Below are 19,848 nucleotides of genomic sequence, written 5' to 3'. Positions count from 1 at the left end.
CAAAACAGCGTGGGATGCATCAATCCGGGCGTCCTTTGGCGTTATGCAGCCTACGCATAACTTCTCATTTCTATTTGCGGTAATGGTTAGGGTGCGTGGGAGCTATCCGGATTGTTTTACCCACACAGACCACCGTTTCGGAAGCTTTCAAGTCACAATACATCGGTAAGAGCGGACGCATCCAGAGCGACGAATACCCAAAACGGGTAGACTGTGAACATAACCGTTCAGCACCAAACCGATGACCGACATTCTCTTTTATTTGTTTTTTTGGCTTGTGTTTGCACCTTATAGCCTCTCGTGTGTTTGCTACGTGCGTTCATCAGCACCTGCTCTAGTTCTGTGTGTGAGGGATCAAATTGTTGTCTGAAATTATTGAGCCCCAAAATGCAGCTCTTGCTCGCTCACTATAGCACCAAGTATTTAAGGTTTAGTTTTGTGAAGTTTTGTCGTAAATTGTTTCAATACTGAATACAATAACTATATTAACTTTTTTTAACTCAATTATCATTTAATGATCATGTAGGAAGTAGAATAATGACTTAACCAGACACTTAGTTCGCTAGTTGTTGCGGCATTTGTAATAGATTCTTCATCTGCTAAGGAAATTAAAAGATCTTACCGCCATAAGCATGATCTTCACCCCTCAGATATGCCTCTGATATCAGCCCGCTCTTCGTGAACAACATATTTTTCATATCATATTAATCTTTTTTCTCTCCAGGATCTCACAGACTATGGATCCAATGTTCTTTCCATCCTCCAACGGAGTTCCTTCAGAGAGTAAACTGGCAACGTACATGGTAAGAGTTTTGGTTTCGTGTACACTCTATCGATTCTATTTGCAATCAGCTAACATCATTTTCTTTATAAACTCCCCACAGAGTCGCCAAAATGGAACGACTGCCGCGTACGGTCTGCCGATGGGGCTCTCCAAGATTACACTCGATTCTCCTATATCGCTCAAAAAAACACAGGCAAGTTAGCGCAGAAAAACGCAATATCACGGTCACCCTTGGATGTTAACTAATCTCTGCCCTGGTTCCCACCCCCAATCGCGCACAGGTGACCCCACAGTCGCCAGAATTCATTCCAAACAATCGACTGAGCACGTCCTCGTCGCCGAATTTCTACTCGTCCTATTCGATACTTAGCAGCAACAATGGCACCGCCGGCAGCAACGGTTCGGTCGTGGCCACCGCCCAACCGTCCCAGCAATCGACCGTCGTCCCGACGGTCATATCCTCCGTGGTAAAGAGTGCCGTCAGTAACGGTGGCTACGTTGGGCCCGGTAGTGGTGGTGGTGGCGGCGCAGTACCCGGCAATATACTGGCCGGTGCACTCAGCAGCGCATCCGCCTTTGCGGTCACTCCAATCAAGGGTAAGGATAATTTTAGACGCAGGGATTTGTTGACGCGATCACTCACTAAAAGTATACCGTTCTCACCTTTCCTCTCTTTGTCCACAGGACGAAACCTGCTGCGAAACGAATCACCGCAAAGTACTAATACATCCCCCCGTATTACGCCCCAACCTTCACCACCGCCAATTACCACCAACATTCATCAAGTAATCTACTCGTTCTGCTTTTGCAGTCTTTTTTGTGGCCTTTTCCTGCATTTGGCACATTGTTGTTGTAATGTATTGCATTTACTGTGGGTTCCTTTCATATTTCAACGCTAGAATGATCGACGATGATCGTTTTTTGAAACAAGACATTGCAATAGATTAATGTCAATTGTTACAAGATTTTTATTGTTCCATAATGATCGAACCCTACACGAAAAATTGGTCTATTTATTTTAATATTTAACCTTCTTAAGATTTATATACTTCGAAAAATTTAGTTTCATAATAAGAAAAGAGATTACAAATATTAATCTTTTGAACACTGTACCACACACATACATATACCTCACACACACCTTTGCTCACCTTTGTCCTCAATTTGTCAATTGTGCCACAAAACTTTAAAATAACGTATACAAGCTTCCTAATACGATTCCCTGTCGTTTTCGCTTCGTCTGGTCTATCTTTCCCTTCTCTCACAGGAAAATGTGGGTGGCACTACGTACTTTTACCCAACGGCAGCCAACCATCAATTAACGCCGAGCAGTACAGTTAACACGACTGATAACTCCTTTGCCCACATAGCAAGCTCACAAATTAATCTAAGTTACACACATCCAGGTAAGAGCTGACCTCCTCTCCCTATATCGCAATGCGCTTCCCTTCCGCCGCGGCAAACCCCCTCCTTCTCCATTTGTTCCCTTTCCGGGCAAGAAGTTATGCGGAAGTTATACGCAGTTTGCTTTCTCATTCTCGTTTAAGGACACGTTTACCCGGGACCTGCTTCGCACGTTATCAATATGCAATCGAAGGCACAAGTGTCGGCTGCCTTCTTCATGCAGGACGAGCTGAGAAACGATATTTTAGCGCGAAACGAAATCGTCAACAGTATCGAAAACGACAGTCAAGGTTTAATTTTGTGTTCCTTTGTTGCACGTTACATCGTTCCATGAACGAATTGCCCATAATCATGCACAATTTCTTCCACCTTTTTTTTTAGATATACCTCTTGAAGTGGAAAACTATCACTCGCTGTGTTTGCTCGAGTCATTGCCGCTTCATCCGAAGCTTCCACTACCGTCGTCCACGTACCGGGCAACGCATGCCGTGACCGGCGTCAAGTACTGCCTACGGCGTCTTCACGGTTAGTTCGAAGTGATCTGCATACAGCACGGTTGTTACTTAACGATTTGTGGTTTTAGGTTTTCGTCTACAGTCCACCAAGTGTATGCAGGTGGTGGATAAATGGAAAAAGTTACAACACTCTAACATTGTGCAGCTACGCGAAGTGTTTACTACGAAAACTTTTGGTGATAATTGTGAGTATGAGGCATTCCCCACCGATAGCACACAACGGTTAATGCTAAGCTTCACCTTGCAGCTTTAGTAATAGTGTACGACTATCATCCTGGCTCACAAACGCTGCTATCAAAGTACTTTGCATCCGTACCCGAAACAAACGGTTATACCGATCCGTTCGCCGGAGAAGCTCGTCCTTTTAGGTACGTTAGTACTAAATGCCTATGTGAAAAATGTATGTTGTACAATTTGTTTTTTTTTTTCCTTAATTCAACCTCAGCCACAAAAGTTCTCTACATCGTACGGCCGCCACGTCACTCCTGCCAGAAAATGAAATATGGTCAATTATCATACAGCTGAGTGCGGGCTTACGTGCGATACATCAGGCTGGATTAGCTTGCCGGTAAGTCTTCGGCAATATTTATAGTATACGAAGATTTTACGTGTTTGTTTTGTTTGCATGCAACAGAACGTTGGATCCGACAAAAATCATTGTTACTGGCAAACGGATACGTTACAGTTGCGTGGGCATATCGGATATTTTCACCTTCGATCCTAACCAACAAAATCAGCTGTCGGTATTAGATCATCAGCAACAGGTAGGTTCGATGATCGTTAGTTAAATAAACGCACAACAACAAACATTCTAATATTATCTACTAATATCCATTTTTACAGGAGGATCTTCTGGCACTAGGAAAGCTAATACTAGCATTAGCTTGCCGTTCCCTACAATCGGTCCAACGGGATCAAATTCAAAGCAGCGTCGAGCTAGTATCTCGTCATTACTCGTCAGATCTTAGAAATATTCTAATGTAAGCGTAAGCACCTCTTAAATCTTTAGAGTGGTTTTACAGAGCTCTCTTTTTTCCGCTAGATGTCTTCTGAATACAAACACCCGCCGCTCGGTGACGGAGATCATGCCCATGATCGGTGCCCGATTTTATGTGCAGCTCGATGCCCTGCAAGCCCAATGTGATATTCAGGAGGATGAACTAGCGAAGGAGATGGAAAACGGTCGGCTTTATCGGCTGCTGGTGAAGCTCGGTTGTATCAACGAACGGCCAGAGTAAGAACACCTGTTGCATGCTACGTGGCAAGAGATGATTATTTATCATGGTTTGCCTTATTTCCATAGACTCAACCTGGACGTAACGTGGTCCGAAACTGGAGATCGTTACATGTTGAAGCTGTTTCGCGACTATCTCTTCCACACCGTCACCGAGGATGGACGCCCGTGGCTGAATCAGTCCCATATCGTACAGTGCCTCAACAAGCTGGACGCTGGCACGATGGAAAAGGTACGCAACGGTACATTTAGGCGGGAGTACAATTATTTATGATATGCATTCTACAGGTTCAACTTATGTCCCGTGACGAACAATCAGTATTAGTAGTGACCTATGCTGAGCTGAAGCACTGTCTCGATCAGGCATTTTCTGAGCTGGTAGCAGCCAGCGAAGGTTCCGTCTAGTGGCCAACAAGCTTCCCCGCGGTGACACGGTGCGCCGGATGAATGGTAGTATCTCTTTTTCAAACCTTGCGCATCGTTTGCACTCGTTCGACCATCAGTTCCAATCGCTTCGTACGGTATCTTTACGTTTGTCCAAACCACCTCCCCACCAACCGTCCGTGTCTCGCAATTGATTGGGTTGATGGTGCCTATATATATGCGTGTAAATTTCTTTATTACAATTTCTATTCTTCAGTTTACTTTCATCAACTAGTGTATTTTGCGCTCGATAGACCCCTTAGATGTGTGCTCAATATCGGCAACGGTGATGTGAAGAATTACGACGAAAATGCTTTTCATATTTCGTCATCCTTCACCAGCTGCAGGCGTGCGGTTGGATTATGGAATAGAACACAAAGGACTATTTTTGTTTTTTTAGGCAGCATCGGGAAGGAAGAGAAACGGTATGACGGTATGATAAGGTCCCGGAAGAAAATGGAAACCATATGCAAGGTTTATATAATACCCCCTCCTAAAAGTTATAGACTGATTGAAAAAAAAACAAGAATACACATTAGTAAATGTATGTACAACAACGACTTCAAGGTGTGAGTTGTAAGGTGTGATACAATTATATAGTATAGCCGGCTCATATATATGGTTGGTTTTGCTCCGGAGAAGAAACAAAATAACCAAGCATAACAATAACAAATCAAGGCAGGTTTAGGCAAAAAGAGAAGAAACCCTTTACCTTTAATAACTGAAACTCTTATTGTTTCCCATTTTGAGTTGCATGCAGATGGGTGTATTTTTTTTCTTTTATGCTGTACTAAGATATTCTTTCGATTATTTTTGTCGTGCGGCATCTAAACTGGCACACGAGTAGCAGCACTGGGTATGCGATAGCCGTGAAACCGCGAACAATTTCAACAAAACTGAGATAAACAAACAATGCTACGATCACTCATCCCGATAGACGTTGCGCTATAACACGGTAGGGACAAAGGACGATGCAAAAGCGATGTGAAGAGAAAAAGTTCCTGGACGGATTAACGGAAGAATGGGTTGAGTTTATTGATAGTATTGTGTATGTTTTTTAGTGTTTTTTTTTCTGTTACATTAGATCTCGAGAGTTGCGATGCTAAAACCACACTTCAAACATACATACACAGCAAAACAAACATCGTTGCATAAGAATGTAGTTGTGCAACAAAGGCGACATGATGTGTTATGGTTCATATTGCTAGTTTAAAATATGATGCGTTTTAGGCGTTGTAAGGAACGGAAGTGAGCCTATAAAGGAATTAAGTTAATACGAATAGCATGTGCAAACACACAGTACAGAGAAGGCACACACAACAAGATGTGAAGGCATATTATGAAAGCAGAACTTTACACATAATGGTTTTTGTTTTCGTGTTTTTTCTCACATTCTCCATTTACTCTCCACTGTTCAGTTAGGTTTATGTGCGCAATTTTGTTTGTTCTTTTTTTTTTTTGCAATTTAGTTGTCCCGTCGTAAATATATACACTTTTTTTAGTACAATTTCAACATAAGACTGTTGCTTTTGAAAGCGGTTTTTGTTTAGTTTTTTTCTTCTTCTGGTGCGATCGATTCCGATGCGTTAAAGTAAAGGTCGGGTAATTTCTTTGGGGAGTCAATCTTTGCTGTATACAATATCTACTTCCGAATTCCGGTTCGCAGGTGTCCCAATCATGATACAGTGTTGATCCGTTACTATCCTTCCACTGTGAGTGCTTTTATGAGACATAAGTTCAATTGGTACTGTGGCGGAAGAAAATGCAAATGGCAGTGGTATTTTAACTAATCGCCTCAGCAAGTGCGTCGGCATGCACATTAAGCAAAAAGGCATATACAATTAGAGAGACAGCCAGTGCTGTACGCAATGGTTTAAAGCAAGCGATTCATAGTTTAGTAAGATGACTTACATACATATGAAGGAAACAAAAGAGCAGCTTAACATGTGACGAGAAAATGTGACGCATATACCTAAGAACGCAGCAAAGCATAATAAGAAGATGCGTTCTGTTGTTCGATGCTAATCGTAGAACGAAAAAAGGAAACGGAAAACAGGCCGTAAGCAGCATGCATGGGTTACTATTACTTATATGTTATCAAAGTAAAACTACACACAGGAAAAGAGACGAAGCTAAATGTGTGCTGATACTTCCACAAACAAACTGTGCACACATGCGCTGCTAAAACGGAGCTAAAACGAAGCGAGTTGCATGGACACCAGCCATGAGCACTACAGAGTACAGCGCGAACCGTTTGTTGGTTATTTGAAGTAAAAGCAGAAGAAGAAAAAAAAGACTTTTTATTGTGACAAATAATATTTAAAGCGAACAACATATGCAGAAGACGAATGGCAGAAAGGAAAAGCAGAGGTAGGCTGTATAATTGAGCAGGATACATAGCAGGAGTAACAAGAAAATACAACCAGAGATATATTTGTACTAAAAGAAACGTTGTAGAAAACACAGGGTGTAGTGAAGGGAAGGAAACAATGCACAAAACGACGACGACAAATGATCAAAAGAAGATGGTTCCATTTTAGTCGCAGGCGCGACGGACGTATCCATGTTCCGTTTTGTCCTCTAGCTCCCAAGTTTCCGGAACATAATGGACAGCCGGAACAGGGTGTACGTTTTGTAGTTGAAAAAGAACTGAGAAATCTTATTTTCCTTTTTTTTTGGGTTCATTTAATTCTTGGTTCAACTGAAAACCATGCTATTCCCACCTACTTATCATAACAGATTATTATCAGGCTGGCATTTCTTAAAGTCAGCTCCTCACTCCTAGTTCTCTGCGTTTGCTCTATCCCTCCTCTTATCTGTTGAAGCATGAAAACATTGTTTGCTCGTACTCTTCTTTTTATTATTGGCTAAGGCTGCAACAATGACGCAGGAATTGTGGCGATGAAAAATATTATTTTACAATAACATAACGCATAGCATACTTATATACCTTTAATGTATGGCCGTAGATTCTATTTGATAACTTCGCATGAAGGCGAACATTGGCGGCGTTCTGTGCAACGCGGTCAAAACCGATTGTAAAACACTAAAACGTGGTAGCTTTTGGTTATGTAATTCCGTTTCTCCATGTTTGTTTGTTCCGTTCAGACACATATACATACAGCCACAACAATAGAAGGTCCCAACACAGAATATACTCCTTGTGATACGCAAGAACCACAATCTGATCTCATGTTGTTTATCTCCCGGCACACGTCCGCACACACACACACACGCACGCACACACTGTGACGCACATTTTCATCTTACATTTGATATGCAAAATTTTCTGTCGCATCCTTGCATGCGTGCAGGAGTGGCACTATTTTAATTTGCTAACAAAACAGAAGCCTAATTTTTCCTCCCAATGGGGGAGGGGTGGCAGAAGAATGACAGCGGGAGGGAAAAACCAATTACAAAAACTTAATCAACACATGGTACAATCGAGACGGGCGTCCTATGTTTTTTCGCTATCCTTTTGTCAGCACCGGACCCAACCTGTTGCAAGCAAAACGAGCAGCTTAGAAAACAAATGCAAACATATGTGCAACAATTCGTTGAGAAACCCCGGGGCAGTAACAGGAAACCGAACCAAAAAAACACATAAAATAAAATAAAAGTTTAATGAAAAGGAAGAAGGAAACAACCACATATAAACAAGACACGCACCGGTAAGAGAACGGAAAACAAAAACAAACAACAGAAACATCCACTGAATATGAAAAAGGATGAAGATGCTGAAACTCAGACACAAAGGATAAACTATATTTGACATGAAAAACACAAGAAAATGGAGAGAAAGCGTGTAGCCAGGTAGGGGGAAAATGCGCAACACAGTGCGTCAAACAAAAAGCAACAACAACAAAAAAACCAGAAGAAAACAAAACAAACGTTGAGAAATAAAATGTGAAAAATTATATTTACTGAAAACATCATACGAGAGAAAGAGTTGATTAATTTGTTTTGTCTTTAGTTCGAATGTTTTTCTAGCTGTAGTTTTTAAGCGAAGAAATTGCTTACATTTAAAAGTTATACAGAAGTGTAAAAAGGGTGTATTTCTTTATTGTTTTCTACGTATTATATTGCTTGTACAATGTTTCTTTTTAAATTTAAATCGATCATTTTGTTTCACGTTGATGGCAAAAAGGAAACTAGTAAAAATGTACTCTGTTGTTTTCTGTCTTTCTTTTTTAATTGCTTTTCCAACCGTTCATGAGTGGGGAATGTTACTGTTACTGTTGTAGAATATTTCACAATAAATTACTCGTGTCTTCAAACATTTATATTGATTATTAGATAGTAGTTCGGAGGGCAGACCGAGGTTCGTTTGAACATTTGACTGAGTACATTACGAGATTTATTGCTTCGATAACGAACCTTCAAAGATTGCATAAAACTATGGGCAGAATGTTTACCTTGGACGGAATGTGTTTCATCAGCTTCAAGTCTTACGATATGCTTAGTTGTCATTTGTGAGGCTAAAAGACACTATGTTAGTACGGCCTAACCCTATATACGGAACAGAGAAACGGATGACATTTCTGACCGCAAAAGAAAAGAAAGCATCCTTTCGCTTCTCTTTCTTAAAAATCGATATAAAAAAATAATCTTAGAAGAAACATTTTTCGAGTGGGGTGTTAGTAGCAATAAAAAAAGGCAAATAAAATACGTGCTGTCCGCTGCTCCTATCCGCGCACTTCACGGAACGGGACTGCCATTTTGGTGTGTCACTCATGGCGTAGCTAACCATGGGTGTCAGGCGTAGCTAACCTTCTGATCGTACGCATGATCACGCAAATCTTGATCATCCGGCAGCGCGTGGTGGCGCAGCTGGCAGAGCTGTGCGCCGAATCGTAGGATCATCATGATGACGAGCACGATGAACATGGCCAACATGGCCACTGCCGGGTATGCGATCAGCCAGGCCATCTTACACTTTAAATGTCGCTTTCGCGCTTCTGCAGCTCCACGTACTCTTCACGGTGGTGGTGGCCCGGCGGGGAAGCACCACGGGCGGAAGCGGGAGGATATTGGTACTGGGGTCGATGGTGTGACACGGTGTACTCCACCGGGCGTTCAACGTCGGGCTGCAAGCAAAATGGATAAAAAGAGGGGATGTTAAATTAATTATTGATGAAAACAGCTAAAGGAGCAATCGGCAAAACGATTGTTGAAGAAATCCCTGCGCAGGATGGACATTGAACGATTGAATTCAATGAAAATTGAAGGACACCGTGGTCTAAAAGGATGACGAGATGTACTTTCATAAGTTCAACATGGTCTGTTCGCTTTAGTCCGCGTCCAACATTAAATTCAAAGGTTGATGGTGTCTCCGTTATATTCAAACTGAATTCGTTGAATTATGTTACAGTGAAAGCATTAAGATATTCCTTTTTAGGTCTGAGATCTGTCAGGCAAGTTGAGAATCGAGGACCTTTAGTAACCAGCGTGTTAAGTTGAGCGGTGGCATATCCTATACCAAGATGTTGACCTTATTACGACTGGTGGAAGGAAGGATTCTTCTGGAATTATCCTTGAACTTGTGAGGACACACAGTATAAAGTGCCTGATGGAAGTTCATGTTACTATCATCAAGCAGTTTCACAGATAGAGTAAAGAGTGCTTAGTGCGGTCAGACCTAGTGTCTAGACCCCATTATGCTAAGAGATCCAGCTGGAGGAGGTGAACCAGCTACAACAAACGATGTCCTGCAGTTAGTAAACATAATATCCCAATGAAGTTCAGAAATGCGCGATGGTAAGTTTTGGGATGATAGAAATAGATTTGGAGGATCTAGTCCAAGAAATTCGATGTCCTTCTTTTTCTTCTATCGGCAATCTCAGGAGGTCCAGAGGCCTGCCAATTCTGGCTTTCTGTGACTTTATTTTCCCGTACCGGGATAGTCAGTGCTGCGTACGAGGGATTGGTCCGGATGGGATTTTGGACCGGTCCTGTCGTGTGAAGACCGGCGTTGCCCCAAATCGATATCCACAAACGTTAAAAATGTCTTGGGAGAACTTACGAAAAAAAGCTATAATATATCTGGAGCTGGCCCAGAACAATTAATAAAACCCATAATTTAACGAACAATATCTATTGTACGTTTTTGTTTTAGTTTTACATAGTTAAGTTAACTTAAGTTTACATACATACTTAATATCGTGCGATGGGTCATTATTAGGTCAATTTTAATACATTTCCATTCAATCAATTCACGAAACCAAAGAAAAAACTTTCATATCTACGGCAGGTCGCGCATTATTGCATGAATTATCAACGTCTTTCCCAACCTTTAATAATTGAATGTACCACTCCTATTGATTCGCCAATTCATTTCTTATCATTCCGTTCTTTCTGTCGATCCAATGGCAAAAAAACCCCGATCTGTTTGTGCTCCATCTGCACCACCATCCTAACGAAAGCAGCAGCCAGCCATCGTTGGCATTTTATGCTGGCACAAGCATTCGTATCGATATCTCAATCCATTAGACCCCGGAACGGGAGCCGAACAATTCAGCACATTTACGCTGCCGATGCGTTCAATTATGCATCTTTATGCATTTCAATTTAGCTAGTTTTCCACGACGAGCTTCGGGGTAGGCGGGGTGATGAAGACGGGAGGACTTTTTGTGTCCCGGTTTGGTGCGGGCTCATCCCTTCTCAACGGTGCGAACGCAAAAAAAAACTCCTTCATGCCCTCAATAACGTTCTCGCCCACCGCAACGACGATTTGTGTCGTAGGCGTGTGGGATTAATTTTAATTTCGGTCAATGTGTTACCGTCAACCGTAGCTGGAGTGTTGGTGTTCTGAATGGTGCGTCCTTCGGTGATGCAGCAAATCGTCGATTATTGGCTTGATCGTTGGTGCGTACGCGAATGTGTTGCGCTTTCACGAGTGCGCTCATGCGATTTTGCACAATTGGCTTTCTGGCGAACCTGTACCATTCGATTGTGTATTCCGACCTTATCCTGTACAGTGACACATGCAGGAAGTGGAACAGACGCCTACTTTTGGTACATCAGTTTCATTTCAATCGGATTTCAACATGAGACACAACAGAGTCATGGTGGAATCAGTTAGAACTTATGTATTATGAGTTGCTCTAGCTGCTGACTCGGTTAAAGCACAGCTTGGTAAAATATTTTGGGTCTTCGTACCTAACAGAGTATCACAATCTTATACCTGTCATTTGTTTCTGACTCGCTAGACTTCGCAGCGGAATAAATCACGTTGCCGAATATTCAAGTTCATGCTACGGAGGAAAGGCACTTGATAGGATTTTGTCTCGGTCCTGTCGTGTGGGACTGATGCCGCTACCAAGTACACCTCTGAGTCATCTCCTATTGAGAAAACTCCAGTAAAAAATAGACTTAAGTTTGTTAAGATGATTGATTAAAGTAGAATTAAGTATGTGAAACATTTGTTTCCTTTTATCAAACTTGGTCCAATGATGACGTTAGGAACAACCAAAGGGATCTGCCAATTTATACTCTAAAATTCTGATATTATTAATAAAGTCCATTCATATAATGCGTCAACGATATGTTAACACATCTTTCAAATCTTTCCCAAAAAAAAAACACCACAAATTAATTGAACAATATGAATTAATAAGAAAACTAAAGTAAAGTAACAGAAAATATTAATTTTTGAAAAACTAAAATATTGTACGGTTCGCCATATTAACTTATTTAAGCCCTTGTACAGTAGCCATTGTATGTCACGGTTTCCCCTAAGGCCGAGCTTCCCATAATTGAATATCACCTGCAAAAACGCATCCGAAGCCCTCCCCAGAGGGGACTTTCAACGCCGGGCAAACATTCGATGCACCAGCTGTTGTACAAAGCCAATCGATCTTTTTTTTTAATTTTCTCTATCCCTAACCGACACTATCGGTACGGGGTGTGATAGCGTAATACTATCACGCATCTATTTTATGACGCTGGTACTTTATGCAATGGAAAAGAGCTACATTTATCCATGCTACCAATCTCCTTGTACCAGAACGGCCGGAAACCACTTTTTAAACTGTTCCCATAGATGTGTGGAAAGTCGGTGAAAATCAACTGGAAAACCCCGGCCCACAAGTTGACTAAATTTAGTCGCTACCCTTTATTTCGTTCGTTTCCGCGGAACGAACAGCGGTACGTCGCCCGGGACACCCCGGAATACGAATATTGATGGAAAGAGATAGTGTTGCCCCCGATAGCGATGACACTAGCGCAAAAACCGACCATAATTGAACCAATGGATCTAGCAGCTTCGTTCAACCTGCGGCAACATTTACGTTACAGTGCACCAATTCGGGCATTATCCTTTGCGAGCCTAACACCGAACGCCCGCAACGAACTACCGAGTCAGGTTTCCGGTGATTCCGGTTGAGGTGGCGGTGGGGCAATGCCGGTGCAGAAGATGAGAATTTTAATTAAATAATGTTCCCATCAATTATTGGTCACCAACCAGCCAAGCCAGCGGAACCGGGCGGTGGGAGCAGATTTCCACACGGGCTGGACTCACGCGAACCAACTCCACAAGTTCTACCTTTAAGCCGTGCGGTGGGTAGGACATAAAATCGAGAACGCCAATCAATTCGATTTCGGGCGATGGAATTAAACTGGAAATAATGCGGGGATCCAACCGGTCGCATTCTAATCTGTATCCGATCATCAGTTCAATACTACAATTGAGAACGAAACATTAGTGCGATATTTTATACGGCACACTTTAGACAACATCAAACACATTCCCATAAGTACACAGGTCCCTCGCCACACAAGCTCTCCTAATTGTAGGATTGGAATTCCCTTGTTTGTCCGATATAATGTTATGCTAGCTTTGATCTGCCAACCCGGAGCTAATATCGAACGAATAGTAACATTCCGAACCAATTCTCTCGGGGCCAATTTTCTATCGACGTTTGCAAACCCATTACCATTTTTGCCTGCCAATGAGTCTCGGGAGTGAGCTTGGTGCTATCGCGTTTGGTGGTGCAATTCTTTTCCGATTTTTTCCCCCAACAAATCCCAGTACGAGGCGACACCCGGTAAAGCGATGGTGCAGCTCGATTTGGTGCTTTTTCTCGTGCGTTGCGGTATGGTCGTTACGCCGAGTGCAGATGCAGCGGTGGATTCGCTGGTGTACCTCACAACGCACCCGAGTCCGGTGGAACGTCCGGCCGCCGGACAGGAACTGTGCATTTCGCCCACGGACGATCACTACTGGAACGATGTGCTGGAGCGCTATCTGCAGCAGTTTCCGCTGCTGCCAAGGGTACTAACCCGTACGAAGCTGGGCGATGTACCGTTGCACCAGTGTTCGCTGTACTTGATCTTCGAACCGGAAGCACAAGCGCGCCAAGTGTTCCTGCGCATCCAGTTTCTTTCGACCAACAGCAATTGGAACCAGGCGGCCCGGTTCGCTGTGATGATTAATTTACAAACAAACACACGCAACCTGTACAACCAGTTCGAAAACTTTGGCCTGATGGGCGTCCGGAACGGGTTGGTGCTGATGAGTTCGCCGAAGCACAACCGCACCTTTACGATGATGGCCGACGGTCAGAGTTTCGCGATGGATTACGTGACGAACGCCGCAGAACTGTCCGGCCTGTTGGCGAATCGCAGCCTCATGGGGCTTGATGGACGAAGGGTGGAAATTGCGAACCATGCAGAGTTTCCTTTTCTCATACAGGACCGGTATCAGATGAGTGGCATATACTTCAAATTTTTCACAGAGTTCGCACGAAAATACAACTGTCTGGTAGCGTTCCAGCAGCGCGGTGTGCAGATCGTGCTGACGCTGTACAACCGGGAATTCCTAACCAAACCGTTCGCGATCGGCAGCTTTACGGGCAACTGTTTGGTGGTGCCGGAAAAACCGAAGGAAGGTTTGATCCACTTTTTGCTTTCACCATTCTCCTCGCCACTCTGGTGTCTGTGCGGCTGCTTTCTTGCCGTTGCATTCCTGCTGAACTGGCACTGGGCACGACACTTTCCCAACAATATAGTGCTGACCGTGCTGTTCGGTGATCAGGCAGGTGATGACGCGTACTCCCCGACGGAACGGCGTCTCACGTTTCTTGCCGTGGTGATCATGTTTTTCTTCAGCGAAGCCTACTCGGCCAAGCTCCTGTCGACGTTCATCGAGTCGCTTAATCAACCACGCATCCGGACGATCGAGGCGCTCGCATCGTCGGACATTACGATCGGTGTGCTACACTTCGAGGACATTGAAGCGTACGAGCAGCTGCACCACAACGTGCTGATTGTCGACGAGCCGGAATACTACGATAATCTGCGCCACGGCCGGCACGCCTTCATGGTACAGTGTGGAAATGCGGAGCTTTTTCTGCACCTGGAAATGCGTCACCGGGACGGTGACTTTCGCGTACCGTACTACATTTTGGAAGAGTTTTTCGGTTGGCGCATGAATGGGTTTTCCGTGTCGAAGTTTAGCCCTGTTACGCTGCAACTGCAACAACTCATTGGCATCGTTGGGCAGGCGGGACTGTGGGAGTATTGGCGGGAGCATACCGTCCAAACCTTGCGGAACATCGTGAACCGAGGACTGACACAGCGGGAAACGTTAAACCTGAACGATTTGATATCGCTTCGGTATATACTGATTGTTGGGTACGGAAGTGCGACGATCGTGTTTGTCGTGGAAATGCTGGTCGGATGGACCATTCGTTATAGACACACGCGACAGAGCAATAAGTGAGGCAACCGAAACATCTGAACCAATGATAAATAAATTGTAATATTGTAATATTATTTTCCAAAACTATCAACAGGAATTCCGCTGCCGGTTGGCATCTTTGTGACTAACTGAATAGAAGTAGATGTTTATTGGGCTATTTTAAAAAGTTTCTACTAGTGGGGCAACATAACATGGCGCAGATGAAGGTTAATGTGCATCAAAATACATCAAAGATTGATTGTCAGTAATTTTCAATAATTCAAGGCTCGATACAAACGACACGTCCTGAAACATCGTTCTAGTTATGGCTTCAAAATGTTACAAATAGGAATATCGATCAACTTTCGATAGTGATCCCAAGGAAGGTAACGATTCAATTCCTAATATAAACAATTTATTTGACGCATTTACTTGCACGATGTCACATTTTGCCGGAGTTTGTTGGTTGGTGTATAAATAGGTCTAGCGTTTCAAAGTATTCTCCGGTCGAATTACAGTTGCGAAAGTTTGCAGACCATGTCGCACAGGCTAATCTTTGGAATTATTGGAATGCATTGTACGTCAAGATTACGTTACCGTTTTCACGTGTAAAGCAGTGCAGAACAGTGCGGTAAGTCTTGGCAAAGAGAAACCATGGCAATCAAAATCACAAACACAAGACATTATTGTGCACATTCTGTGTAAAATGAAGCGCTGCCTTTAAAGAAAACGAAATGAAATTAATAATTACATCGACATAATCGCACCAATGAAATTGTTCCCTTGGGAATTGTGATTTAATAGATGTCAATGAAAGATATCCTTCCCGGTAGAAATTGTGGACTACACCGAAGGACATCCAATACCTTTCACGTTAGTAACAGAGGACGGCATGATGTATACACCAATACCGGTCATATATCTACCAAAAAAGCTTCTCTTCCTAAAGCAAATTTGGCCTGTTGCTTGCCATACTTCGTCTGTTGCACTTCGGTAATATCTAGCATTTTTTTCTTACCGAAATATGCTAGGATAAACTGCAAGCCCTGTCCATAGATAGGCTGAACGCGCCACATCTACGTACGATGGAACAGTTTCTACAAAAGAATATACTGCTGGAAATTGCTCTCTGGGATGTGTTGGGAGTATTATCAGGAACAGCAGACGCTTGGGAATTGGCAAACCTATCGCGAGCGGTACTACACACCGCTGTGTTTTGATTAATTGTCCATATTTGAGCCCAATCACTGACCAGCTAGTACAATACAACGGATTTGTACAGAAGGCAGGACCAATACAGTAATGGAAGCCTTTGGCCCTTCGTACTTCTGGAAACAATTTGCTGAGATGACTTAGTATCACTACATTATCTTCTCATTCTAGGATACTTGATTGCCTTATTAATTGTTATGCTTTTGAATCATTGACAGTAAAGCTACATCGTGGAGTTTAGTTCAAATTAGTAATCGCTCCAATAATAAACTTACGTTGACTGGTTGGAAGTAGCTGGCGTCTTTCAGCTCGGTCAAATCCAGCGGCGGTTGCTTATGCGGTGTAGCTGACCAAAATGAGACTAACCACCGATTTCCTACAAAACGGTCAAAGTACATCGCAATTAAACCAATTACTGCACCAGATGAACAACGTTCTGTTCTTACCCGTATGCCTGTCCTGCCAGTACTGCCTGTGCTTGGAGCAGCAACCGCACACGATGTTCAGCACGAAGATGAACACACCGAGCACGGTGCAGATGGCGATTGTAACGTAGAACGGGTTAAAGTTCCCGTAGATGTGTCCTTTGAAGTATGGATTGTCTAGGTACGCTGTACGTTCCTCGATGGTGGACATGATACTACACCATACCTGCCGGCAGTACGGTCTGGATGCTGATTGCGGTTGGCTAACGGACGAGTACCTGTGAAAATCGTGCCAAAGATAGTGAATCAATTAAACACAGATCGAGTCAGATGAGCGATGACGGTTGATGACCGAAAAATCATCCTGTTTCGGGGGTTAAACGTTCTGACATGGTAAAACCGGGGGTCATTTTACAACAGAGAGCAAACGCGGATCGCGGAGTACCGGGTGAAACACTAGAACGTGTTGTTGAATATTTAATTGGATTCATGATTGAATATAGTGTCTGATTTTCGTACATGTTTTCGCGAACTCGCGTTACGGTGCCGAGTTGAAACGTTTGCTTGCTTTTCATTCAGCGTTTTCTTGTGAAATAAGTCCTCGTATTTCTCTTGCAGAACAAACTGGAGAACAAATATGCTAGAGTCTTATATAAAAATACTGTACTGTTAGTAAATAACACAATTTTGAATTAATTTACGTAACAGCAACAACATGAAAAGTTTATAATTCATGCTCCGAAAGACCCAAGGTTTTATTTGACTTTAAGTTTACTAAAATGTTATTTACAATAAGTAAACAATTTTTAAAGAAATGTGTGCGCTACTAACAACAAAAAACATCATCGGGCTCAACCGGGATTTGAACCCGGGACCTCTCGCACCCAAAGCGAGAATCATACCCCTAGACCATTGAGCCACCTGTTGAGTTCACCCACCACTACACATCAAGTACTCCGTGCAGCGGACACAACTTAAACCCTCGTTCCACCTTTACGATATAAACAAGTTTCAATTTAATGAACGAGCGCGCGTGCGTGTGTGTTGGTATTATGGGCAGCAGCACCAACACCGGTCACCATCTTTTTTTTTTCTCCATATCCACACTCCGCTTTGAGACACAATTGTGTGGAAAGAATGCGTCGTCTGTACTTTCGCCTTCTGCAATCTGCGGTTACTTGATGGAGTCGAATTTAAAGAAAGAATGCAACAGACGCGATCGCATTCGATCAACCCTGCAAACGTTGCACCGTGAAACCTGGATAAAGCTATCGTTTGACACATGAAACGGGGCACATGGGCGTGTGATCATGTCCAGAGTATTTGAGGAGCTTTTTCCGCACAGTTTTACACACGGGAATCTTCCAGGTGAGTCACCCCATTTGCATTACATTAAACGTTTAGGGGCTTTTTGTAGGAATACATCGTTTTGTTTTATATCACGCACAGATGTAGGAAGAAGTTATACACTCTGCAAACTCTGAAGAGTTTCTCACACAGGGCGTGTTAGGGTGTGGTAGGTGATCAGACACACGAGGACGGTTCGTCTTCTATGTATTATGTCTTGTGATCAACGGCACTTCCCGACTCCAACACACACTTTTCAATGACTAGCTATGTAAACACTGCAGAAAAGCTTTCTTGTACGTAATTTACTCACTTTTAAATTGTAAATAACCACCAATTTTTAGCAACGCAACGGAAACACGCACCACTCGCGACCACAGCTTTCGTTGTTGTGCGTGTTATGTTTCGCTTCCACGCCGCCGGATCGATCGCACCAACACCACCGAACGCTAATTGATGCCACAGTCATGTGCGGGAGTATGTGCGCTCTGGCCTGTGTGTGAGTGTGGGGTTTTGTTTGCTTCGATACACATTTTGTCATTCATGCTGTCGGTTGCAGCATAGACACACCTTTTTTTAAAGTAACGAACATTTGCCCTTCTCGATGCAGACAGGCAGCGATGCCCTAGACAGGTGGACAGACAGTTGTCCAACGCTATTAGAATGTCGTTAAAATGGAAAGATGATAGTTTTTGGGTTCATATCATCAGTAAATGTAGACAGACTAATAGGTCAGCAAAACAAAACCACACACGCTGGTGAATGGTGATCATTTCTGCTGCAATGCAAGAGATTATTCCTTGGATTGTAACGTGTTTGAAGGGATATTAATGTAAGCTAACATTCATTTATTGTTATTGCACGTCGCGATTGAAACACGATCGTTGTAACAATAACGGTCGATTTGAAACATCTTTTAGAGGATGGGTGTGAAGCTGTAGTAAAAACCGGTTTCCGTGCTGTTCAGGGTTGATCTATAGTGTGGGCATGTTGCGAAGAATTATATCCGACATATCCGACAACTTCATACATCTTTAGAAGATATTTCGCCAGGCTATACTTCTATATCTCCAGAAGATGGACTTAATTTTTCGATGACTTTGTTGAATATAGAAAAAATAGAAAACTGCGAATTTTACTAAAAAAATGTTACATAAATGTTAAGTGTGTCCAACAATACAATTAGGCCATACCTATAGAATTCAACACAAAACAAACAACGCCTCGCTCCACTCCCATATTATGAGCAGTAATGAGGTCAAAATTTTTTGTTGATTACCAGAATGCAGCTTTAAAATAACTGTGACCCAATGCACTTTTTCACATAAATAATTTTACTTTAAGCTATGATCAAAGTTTGTTTCAAATCTTTCAGCTAAATGTACGTTATTGTGAAACATTAAACCTAATGACAAATTTCCACTCCACCGTTTCCGGTCTTGGCCTACTGCAGGAGTCCTCTAAACCGCCCACGGTCGAACGCTTTTGTCTGCCAACCCATTATCTCGGCCTTTCTGGCGGACGCATCTACGCCATGACTCTATCCCAATTTGGGCCTACCACGCCTCCTCTGTCCATGTGGACGACCTAAAAGGACTTTATGGGCTGGGTTGTCCGGTTTCATTCTCATGACGTGACCAGCCCACCGGAGCCTGGAGCGGAGTCCAATCCGCTGTACGACAGTAAGTTCGCCGTACAGCTCATAGAGCTCGTCATTGTAGGGACTCCTCCATTGTACTTCCACACATACGGGGTCAAAGATTCTTCTAAGCATCTTCCTCTCGAACGCAGCTAAGAGGGTTTCGTCAGTTTTGGGCAGAGTCCAT

At 43.0% G+C, this 19,848-nt stretch overlaps 3 protein-coding genes and 1 non-coding gene across 4 annotated transcripts; 1 reads left to right on the top strand and 3 right to left on the bottom strand.

Annotated features, from left to right (window-relative positions):
* The first annotated feature begins 737 nt into the window (after positions 1-737).
* LOC128714119 (PAN2-PAN3 deadenylation complex subunit PAN3) lies at positions 738-4,374 on the top strand. The gene is made up of 15 exons (XM_053808995.1): positions 738-803; positions 885-977; positions 1,066-1,381; positions 1,469-1,569; positions 2,052-2,190; positions 2,332-2,478; positions 2,570-2,713; positions 2,772-2,888; positions 2,951-3,071; positions 3,149-3,271; positions 3,338-3,467; positions 3,547-3,683; positions 3,746-3,937; positions 4,007-4,169; positions 4,226-4,374. The coding sequence occupies exons 1-15, from the start codon at positions 738-740 to the stop codon at positions 4,340-4,342; spliced, it is 2,106 nt and encodes a 701-aa protein (XP_053664970.1). The 3' UTR covers positions 4,343-4,374.
* A 4,741-nt stretch (positions 4,375-9,115) lies between these two features.
* Positions 9,116-9,289, bottom strand: LOC128711433 (uncharacterized). Its single transcript, XM_053806310.1, has one exon. The coding sequence runs from the start codon at positions 9,287-9,289 to the stop codon at positions 9,116-9,118; it is 174 nt and encodes a 57-aa protein (XP_053662285.1).
* Positions 9,290-9,297: 8 nt separating this feature from the next.
* On the bottom strand, positions 9,298-16,886 carry LOC128711432 (uncharacterized). The gene is made up of 3 exons (XM_053806309.1): positions 16,697-16,886; positions 16,526-16,626; positions 9,298-9,447 (listed from the first exon to the last, which is right to left on the bottom strand). The coding sequence occupies exons 1-3, from the start codon at positions 16,884-16,886 to the stop codon at positions 9,298-9,300; spliced, it is 441 nt and encodes a 146-aa protein (XP_053662284.1).
* A 636-nt stretch (positions 16,887-17,522) lies between these two features.
* On the bottom strand, positions 17,523-17,594 carry Trnap-ugg (transfer RNA proline (anticodon UGG)). Its single transcript has one exon. It is a non-coding gene; the product is annotated as a tRNA-Pro (tRNA).
* Between the last annotated feature and the right edge of the window lie 2,254 nt (positions 17,595-19,848).

The sequence above is a fragment of the Anopheles marshallii genome, chromosome 3, assembly GCF_943734725.1.
Source record: "Anopheles marshallii chromosome 3, idAnoMarsDA_429_01, whole genome shotgun sequence".
NCBI classification, from domain to species: Eukaryota; Metazoa; Arthropoda; class Insecta; order Diptera; family Culicidae; genus Anopheles; species Anopheles marshallii.
Note: the sequence above shows the minus strand (reverse complement) of the source record. Positions and strands in the feature narration are given on the sequence as shown.